Raw genomic sequence first — 9619 nt, 5'->3', positions numbered from 1 at the left:
AAAAAAAAACCCAGTCTAGAAATTGCCCTACTTGAACATATGTTACTGAAAAACATTGGTTTCAGAAGATTCATGGGCTCATAGTCCTACATTTTAAATTGTTTATTCGTGGTATTAAAACTCTTGTACAGTAAAACCTTGGATTGCGAGCATAATTCGTTCCGGAAACGTGTTTGTAATCCAAAGCACTCGTATATCAAAGCACTCGTATATCAGTTGTGATCACGTGACGCTCGGCAGTACAAAGCTGCTCGTATTGCAAGACCCTCGCTCGTTTATCAAATTAATATTTATTAAAAATTTTGCTTGTCTTGTAAAACACTCACAGACCAAGTTATTCGCAATCCAAGGTTTTACTGTATATGCTGCTCTCTAACAGCACTTGGCCCAGCGGTCTGTTAAGACTATACGGGGGATCTTTTTTGTCTGCGTGCAGGTGTTGATCCAGGGGCTGCAGCATTTAAACCGCGCGATGCACGACGACATCGTGTGCGTGGAGATGTTCCCCGAGGAGCGCTGGGTTGCCCCCTCCTCGCTGGTCCTGCACGATGAGGGCGTCGCAGGGGACGTTGCAGAAGAGAATGAAGAGGATGTGGTGAGTGGAGCGTGAACACTGCCGAACCAAAATCAAACCCAGACACCTGCAGTGTGCGTGTCTCTCTCCCCGTGGTCGCATGGATTTTTCTCCAGGTCCTCCGGCTTTTCCCTCCACAGTTACAATCTGACATGCACTTAGAGTATGTGGCTGCTATCAATTTCAAATGTGATAAGATACTTCACTGAACGATCATTTGTGGCCAGGTCACTTAAAAAGAGCTATAGAGCTCTCAGGGTCCTTACCTGGTAAAGTTATTTAGTTTATAGTTTTTAAATAGTTTTAATATAAATTTTGATTTAAAGCTTTCGTGACTGCAGTAATTCATATTCTTAGTTTTTTTTCGGTAAAGTCACGTTGAAGGGAAACAACAAAATAATAAAATATATAAAACAATAAAAAAATTCTCACGACGTTTCGACCATAACTCAAACGGTCGTCTTCAGGTGTGTTGGTTTGCATAAATTTATTTTTAAACGGCGCATTTATTTATTTATAAAAACGTTAGCGCCACGCGCAACGATTTGGCAGTTTATTTAGGACTAGCCCATCTATATTCTGAAAAGAGGAGGGGGGAGATGAAATTTTTTATAATGTATGCTGTCTGAAAGCCACTGTAAGCGTAAACAATAAATTAAGACCTGAAATGGTTTATCAAATCTTTCCAATGATTGCTAAGATAGAATCCATCTTCTCGGTTGAAATTGTCTCTGTGCTTGTATATGTGGATAGCCTCATGAACGAATCTCTCATGGAAGCCAGATGGCTTACAAAGAACCTCTGTCTTGGAAAAGTCAATGGCATGTGAGCCTACTGAATTAGAACAATGATCTGCCACGGCCGAGGTGTTGGTCCTACCGTGTTTAAGGTCTGCTTTGTGTTCACGAATGCGGTCCGAGACATGGCGTTTGGTTTCTCCAATGTAACTACTACCACAGAGGCAACTTAGTTTGTAGACACCAGGGTATTGTATGTCCGGAATCACATCTTTTACAGACGGAACCAGATCACGGATTTTATGTAATGTGTTGAAACGGACCTGGATCTTGTGTTTATTCAGGATTTTGGAGATCTTTTTTGTGACCCCCGCAATGTAGGGTAAAGTGATGGTTTTGAAAGGCTCCTCAAGAGGGTTCTTCTTCATGGTTTGAGTGATAGCTTTGCGGATTGTATAGTCGGAGTAACCATTAGCCCTAAGAGCTTGGTGTACGTGCTTGAGTTCACTGCTTATGTGTTCCTGGTCGGATATGCATTGGGCTCTATGATACAGAGTCTTGATGAGATAATTCTTCTGTGATGGATGGTGGTGGGAATCCGGTTTCAGATAAGCATCTGTATGGGTAGCTTTCCTGTAGACAGAGTGGCTCATTGAACCATCAGGTCTCTTTTTAATTAGGACATCCAAAAAAGGTATCTTGCCATCTATTTCGACTTCCATGGTAAATCTGATGGCTGGGTGTATGGAATTGATGTGGTCGAAGAATTGGTCTAGAGCAAGCCGGCCATGTGGCCAGATGACAAAAGTGTCATCCACGTACCTCTTCCATAAGGTTGGGCGCAGAGTGGCAGTCTGGATGGCGTCAGTCTCAAATTTCTCCATGAAAATGTTAGCTATAACTGGAGAAAGGGGGGAGCCCATTGGGGTGCCCTCAGTTTGTTTGTAGAAAGTTCCATTCCAAGTGAAGTATGTATTGGTTAAACAGTGTCTCACCAGGGGGGGTACCTCAGTGTTTAGTCCTTGATGAACCAAGTCTTCAATGATTGCAATGGTGTCAGGTACAGGAACCTTGGTGAATAAGGAAACTACATCAAAACTGATAAGCAGGTCGTCTGGGGACAGGGAAATACCCTTGATTGTCGATACCAGGTGAGTCGAATTTTGTACCACAGAGGTGGTCTTTCCAGTGAAAGGACGCAGGATTTCAGACAAAAAACGAGCTAGTTTGTAGGTGGGGGAGCCGATAGTAGAGACTATGGGACGAAGGGGTGTATCTACTTTATGTATTTTTGGTAAGCCGTATAATCTTGGTGGCCTGGCAGCAGAAGGTTTCAACGAAAACTGTTTAGATTGATCAATTAATGCGGTTGAATCAGAAATTATTTTGTTGGTTTGTGTGACGAGGCTGTTGGTGGGATCTCTTTTTATTTTTGTATAACTACCATCGTCGAGTAATTCTTTAATGTTGTTGTTGTATTCTATTTTATCCATGATGACAGTAGCATTGCCTTTGTCAGCTGAGAGGACTACAATATCATTCCTCTTTTTTAATTTATATAATTCAAAACGCTCATCTTTGCTGAGGTTGCTAGCTGGCATCTTAGCGTTTTTGAGGGTTGCAGCGATTTCAGATCTTGCTACGTCTGCAGCGATGTGACCCAGGCCCCTGAGAGCAACGTCTACTTGGGCAATTATATCATTAACTGGTATGTGTTTAGGTGTGACTGCAAAGTTTAGACCTTTAGCTAAAACGGATTTCAGACTATCGGAAATAGAACTGTTACTGCGATTAATTACGACTTTGTTAACGTCTAACTATAAATGCACCGTTTAAAAATAAATTTATGCAAACCAACACACCTGAAGACGACCGTTTGAGTTATGTTCGAAACGTCGTGAGAATTTTTTATTGTTTTATATATATATTATTATTTTGTTGTTTCCCTTCAACGTGACTTTACCGAAAAAAAAAAAACTAAGATTATAGTTTTAATATAGTTTAAACAAAGAATAACAACAAAAACTCAACCACTTCAAGAGAGACCTTAAACATAATGAACACCGTGTGACCAGACAACAATCCACATTAGAGATGCTGTTAGCTTGATTTTGCGTTTATTAAATGACTTTACATTACATTACTTCAAAATCAAGTCAGGAGTGCTAATCATTTCATACTATTTTTGTATGTACGTAGGGGTTATTTGACCATACTTCGATGCGGGTTGGTGAACGGGGGGGGGCATAGATCAGGAGCATAGAAGGACAGGACAACAGTTCATTTTGCTGTACTGCGCTCTGCTGCCTGCCATTTTGGCGCAGAGCCTATACCACCTGTTATGCATATCCAGGCTCAACACGGTGGCGCTTCCACGGTCTGAGCTCCTTTTTAATGTTTATTTTAATTAACTTAATTAGAACTCAAGAGATCAGGACACGTATCATTTGCGAGAGTGACCTGGGTCACAGGGTGGCCTCTATATTGAAAACTAATTTCTTTAGAACTGCTTTTTGTATTTAGATTGTTGTCCTTTCCGCGCACCTCCGATTAGCATGGTTGGCTGTGTACGGTGCGAAATAAGTTCTACATGCATACATACCACAGTGACAAAATGCAAAACATAATAAAGTACAGCAATGAAGTTAATTGAAATTGGCACGAAAACAACTGTGGTTTATGAAAAGTCGACAATATTGCACAAACATAAACAAGTGTTAGATATTAAATCGCATGTAGTGCAAGTTGGCTTGGGCAGATTATTTATAGGCTGATCATTGCACAGTTATACTTATTAAAACGTTACGTAAACATTAAACACATATAGGGTGACTGATGTGCTAAGCAGGTAAGAGAAAATGTCAATCAGTGAAATCATAAAGAATCGAGAGATTAAGCATCAAATTGTGAATTAGATGGGAGGGTAACCTTTGTTGTAGATAATATTGGTCGCAAAAGCTTACGCGTTTTTTTTTAAACGTGTGGTATCTGATGGGCGTGTTCCGGTTGATTCTATCAATCGCCAGAACTGTTTTAACTTATCAATATTTACGGAGGACTCCTCACTGTGATCTTTTGTCATTTTAACAAAGCGTCAGTCTCATTATTGACATTGATGAGACACAGCATGAAACCACATCCACAGGTTAAGCGCTATTGTTTTGGATTGCTCCTTCCCCTTCAAGCCAAATTGTATTGTGTTATGCAGTGAGTTGGTAAAAAAAATAGTTATTTCATTATTTCAGTGTGTGAGAGAGACGCTACTGTGGTGAGTGCTCATTCGAGTTTGCGTTGTCATCTCCCGGTGCTATCCCAGCTGCTGCTGCTGTCGTCGCTCTTGCTTAGATTACGCAACACGATGTTTGTCCTTTGTTTTGGTCTCCAGCTGAAAGCCGAAAGTGGGAAGATGCGTCGGCCCACTGGCAAAGTGGTCGGCATCATCAAGCGGAACTCGAGGCCGCTGTGCATGGGCATGCTCATGCCCAGCCCAATCAAGGAGGTGGGCTGATCTGCATGTGTGTGTGTACGTGTGGGGAGCGGTAATGTAGCGGTTAGCGCGCTGCGCTACGAATCCTGGGACCCGAGTTGGATTATATTTATCGCTCATAACCAATAAACAGCGCCAAATGTCTGAACCTGTCTTGGGCCCTTCCCTAGGTCGACTCGGCCATAAATGAGTCTCTGATGTGGCATGTAAACATCAGCGCTGTGGAGACAAAGGCGGTCGGGCATGGTGCTGGCCGTACCCACCCCGTCGTTTGCCGTACCAGCTTGAATAGGTGTGTGTTGACGGCACTTGCCCAAACAGTTTGTTGAATGCCTTACTGGGGGCTCTTTGTGCGTGTTGCAGGCCACCCGCCACCTGTTCACGCCCGCGGACCGCCGCATGCCACGAGTGCGGGTGGAGACAAGACAAGCAGCGTCCCTGCAGGCCCACCGCATCGTGGTGGCCATCGATGGCTGGCTGCGACACTCCCGCTACCCGAACGTACGACTGCACCGTGACGCCCCGGACGCCGTGACACCTCACCCGTCTGTCCCGTGGTCGGCATCGTCGGGCTCATCCTTCTGTCACTTGACGCGCGGCCACGCGGCTCTGTATGCAATACAGCCGTCGAACCCAAAACACGAACGGTGACACGGTGAATTGGAAGTCAGGGTGGTTGAAGTGGCACCACTGTGATATTTTTTTGTTTGAAAGCATGGCAAACTCACCTGTGATTCAACCTAGGTTATTAAGGTGTTGTAAGTTGATAGTCTCAGCCCAGTCACCAATAACTGCACCAAAAACGATATTAAATTTGGTCGTGCACTTCGATTGTTTGATTTCCATCTCTGAGAAAACTACTGCGTTTGACTGCCATGTGATGAACATTACTTTGATTGGCAGAGTGGTTGGAAAAGCACTGCCCCCCTACAATTTGGACTGCATTTCACTTCAATGGATCTTAGAAGTAGCTCTGTTATGTCTGCTCCTGTGGGTCGTCCTTGACCACGAAGGGTTTGTATAGATTGCTTGTCTTGTGCGATACCATTAACACAATGAGAAACAAAATTGGTGAAAAGTTAAATATATTGTTAAGATGTATTCTTTGGGTTGTATCTTTGTTTAAACAGATGTCGGTTAATATTCTACATAATGTACGTTAGGTACAAGGTTGGCATTGTGGTTGTGCTTTTCATACCTATTTGCCACTGCACAACCGAGCGACACCATGGCTGGCACGGTTTAGTAGGCTGCAGGTTGTTTATCCACTGCAAAAGCGGATCCATGTCATGGACGGTCAATGCTTTGAACAAGGCTAGGCACGTGCAGATGACGCTGTGGTGCCACGTCCCCGCGGTGTACTGACTGCCGTCACACAATTAACGTGTCGCTAGCCCCGCCCCTGGCCCTGCTCGGCCCCCGGATATATTTGGATGCCTTGTGGGGCCAGCATACTACGGTTTGGTTCTGGTTCGACACGGCAAAAAGCCAGTGGGTGACCACAGACACTTCGAGAGATCTGCACTGTCTGGGTTCCAATGTACCAGTGGAAAAGGGATACCGGTGACGATTGGCCACGTATGTGCATATGCATGTTGAACTTCTTCCGTACCATACGTAGACAACCGTGCTAATCGTCCGTGTGCTTGTGCAGGGCCATTTTGTGCGCTCTCTGGGCAAATGTGGGGATAAGGAGACGGAGACGGAGGTGCTGCTGCTGGAGCACGACGTGCCACACCAGCCCTTCAGCCAGGCCGTACTTGCATGCCTGCCCCCTCCCACGTTCAGCATCACAGCGGAGGTACGCATGAGACGTGTGACGATATGTCAATTCATCGATTGAGTTCAATTCTTACGCCTGCGGTGTGTTGGTGTGTTCGGTCGTGCATGTGAGAATCCTTTACTTCAATGTTCTTTATTACAAGGCCCACGGGCCACTGGTGGCCCCTGGGTGGCCTTTGGTGTGGCCCATGACGTGTGGCCCCCGACGTATAGGCCCCCGACAATAGACAAATGCGAAAACACCCCCCATCATCATCATCGTGCTGTCAAACCGCAATAGTTTCAAGATGTTTGGCCTGCGTAGAATACCTTCTAGAGGACTTCTCTGGAGCTCTCCCTCCAGTCGAGGTCCTTCCGTTGCACTGTCATGAACGAGAAGCCACGGGGCTCTACGCCTTTACCGCAGACCGTATATAGAAAAGCCGTCGACCTGAAAGAAAGTCGATGGCTCGGACACATCATCGTAAGAAGAGAGGAAATTCACATCGGAGGAATGAAGGCGATGGACTTATGGAAGCACCAGGGCGGAGACCCGAGAGGCAGGCCTCGAGAGATGCGGATCAAAGTGGTGAGCCAGGATATGGAGGACTTTGCAGTAGCCGTGGAGATGGTCCAGTACATAAATGAATGGAGCAAGGGGACTACAGACTTTTTTCCTATAACGCTGTACTTGCGTTCCTGAAGAACACCGAATTGTGGAAAAATCGCATAATAAATAATATAGGGTAAAGCACAGTCCGCGATAACACGTGAGATGCGTACGCAGGCTTAACAAAGACTTCGGGTACGTGAGTAGCATCTAGAAGCATCCAGAAACATCCCGCCTTGTGTGATGCTACACCGAGGCAACCGTACAACCGCTTATTCTGCCTCGCACAACGCAGTTCTGTTCACTCGATCGCCTTTTATCCAATTCGCATCCATGTTATGAAAAAATGTGTTCCCTAATGCATTCATCGCATTATATCTAATTCACGATGTGAAAACACGCAGAGTTATAGGAGAACGGACTGTACTTTCAGAATATTCAGTCGCCTATTGAGAAGATAGAACGCCATTAGAATGAAGTTGGTTTACCCATGTATGGCTCACCCTGTGTTTTGTTTGTTGTAAGTCAGCGTTTTGTTGAACCTGGTGCTGTGTGTGTCCCGTACAAGGACCAGGCTGGCAGGGAGGACCTTCGTGCGTTGTCCATCTGCAGTGTGGATCCTCCAGGCTGCACAGACATCGACGATGCCCTACACTGCAAACCGCTCGACAATGGGAACACCGAGGTATTCATTTGGTGGTGGTAATCGTGGTCACGGTCGCGGTAATTCGTGCCTATTCCTTTCATGGTTTTGTCAATGCTAGCGGAGGTTACAAGGGGAGTTTAAGTGGCACAATGATAAGTGCACTGCACATTCATCCTGTCAAGCTGGTTTAGTTCCAGTCATGGCTAACACCGGTACAGAGTGATATCTAAAAAAAACTGCCCAAGTTCTCCCCTTCACCACCTGCATTGACCATCGTAACAAAGCAAGGTCAAATGACAATCGCAACCCATTACGGCATGGAGAAGCCCTCATCCTGCAGTGGATTGACAAAGGGGTGGACAATATTCCTGTTATTAAGTTTCCAAACATTGTTGCCTTAGTGCCCGTATTCTTGGTCTCTGCTCGGCTCAGGACTGACTTCAACATGGCTTGGTTCTGGCTTGATCTGCTCCGTTGCCTCCAAAGAAGTATGAGTGGGTCAGCTGTGCCTTGGCTCAGGCTCAGCTCACGGAAATTCTGAGCGTGGCTGGGAGCATGCAGAGATATACGTGGAGGCACAAGGGACACGGAGGCTCAGGGCTGGAACCATGCTTAGAGGCAGCTTGGGGTTTAAGCGTTGCTTTGATGTGGCTTATTGAGAATTAGAATCAGAATATTTATACTGGAGGAATCCAATGAGCTATAAAGCTATTTTTCACATGTCCAGTAGAGGCGGGTAAGAACGTTACAACAGCAAACAGTACAAAAACATAATAGTAGTGCAAAGTACAAGAAAGATCAACAAATAACCCAAACACAAACAAATACAACTAAACCATCCCCATCTTACCAGGAAAAGCCCACTGAGGTATTGATTTATTTTTGATTAGTGACCTGGCCACAACTGAATAGCTCAACAAAGTGGGCCATCATTTGGACATTTATAGCAGCCAAAATAATAGAAATAATCTCAATGCATGTTGCGCGAGAGCCAAGCCTGAGCCAAGCCATGGCTAAGACCCCACTGGCCTAAGTGTCCACGTCACTGGCCGAATGCCTGGTTCACAATGAATGCACCAGGTAGTAATGGGTGTGCATTTCATTTCACATTATTGTGCTTTGGTTGGAGTGGCTATGGTGGAGGTTATGCATGCATGTGGAGTGAGCGACTTCCGCCAGACGTCCAGTAGAAGGCGTCTTATTTATTAAAAGCACACAGGGCGATACACTTCGTAACGCGGCTACACCTAGGCTGTACAAACACGCAGCCCATTTGCGTCCTGCGTAGCTACGCTGGCTGGTTGACGAGCGTAGCGGCGGAGACAGAGCTGCTTTTGCAGAAGAACCAGCCACGTGGTCGGAGACGAAGAGATGACGACCGTAGCGACGCAACCAGGACCCAGACCCCACGCTAACAGCCCCGAAGTTCTGATTCGGTGCTCTTTATATCTGCCTGGAGTGGCCAAGCTCCACCTCTGGCCACGCCCCCTTTCTAGAACCTTCTAGGCCCTTCGGGATGGTTCCCGGAGCTTCTCGACTGACTCCGCCGTTGACCTTTACCCCAGATACGCCCCTTCATAATAAGGCATTATGTAATGCAGCTATAACCTTAATTACCCTTACAGGCCGGCAGGTATCACCCTGTCATTACACATCCATGCATGTGAGGGTGGTGACGGTGTGTTAATGTGTGTTCTAGGTTGGGGTACACATCGCCGATGTGAGCTATTTTATCCGGCCGGGGAATGCCTTGGATGAGGAGGCATCTCTGCGTGGTACCACAGTTTACCTGTGTGAGAAGGTG

General features: G+C 45.7%; 1 protein-coding gene across 1 annotated transcript; it reads left to right on the top strand.

The window, feature by feature from the left end:
- Positions 1 to 436: 436 nt before the first annotated feature.
- Positions 437 to 7854, top strand: LOC142923720 (exosome complex exonuclease RRP44-like; the record flags this gene model as incomplete). The annotated part of the gene is made up of 5 exons (XM_076064695.1): positions 437 to 595; positions 4697 to 4810; positions 5162 to 5299; positions 6453 to 6599; positions 7738 to 7854. Coding segments are annotated over 5 exons (675 nt in total), but the record flags the coding sequence as incomplete, so codon positions are not given.
- Positions 7855 to 9619: the final 1765 nt, after the last annotated feature.

The sequence above is a fragment of the Petromyzon marinus genome, unplaced genomic scaffold (genome assembly GCF_048934315.1).
Source record: "Petromyzon marinus isolate PM22_M1 ecotype Great Lakes invasive population unplaced genomic scaffold, UKy_Petmar_22M1.pri1.0 PM_Scaffold_607, whole genome shotgun sequence".
NCBI lineage: Eukaryota > Metazoa > Chordata > Hyperoartia > Petromyzontiformes > Petromyzontidae > Petromyzon > Petromyzon marinus.
Note: the sequence above shows the minus strand (reverse complement) of the source record. Positions and strands in the feature narration are given on the sequence as shown.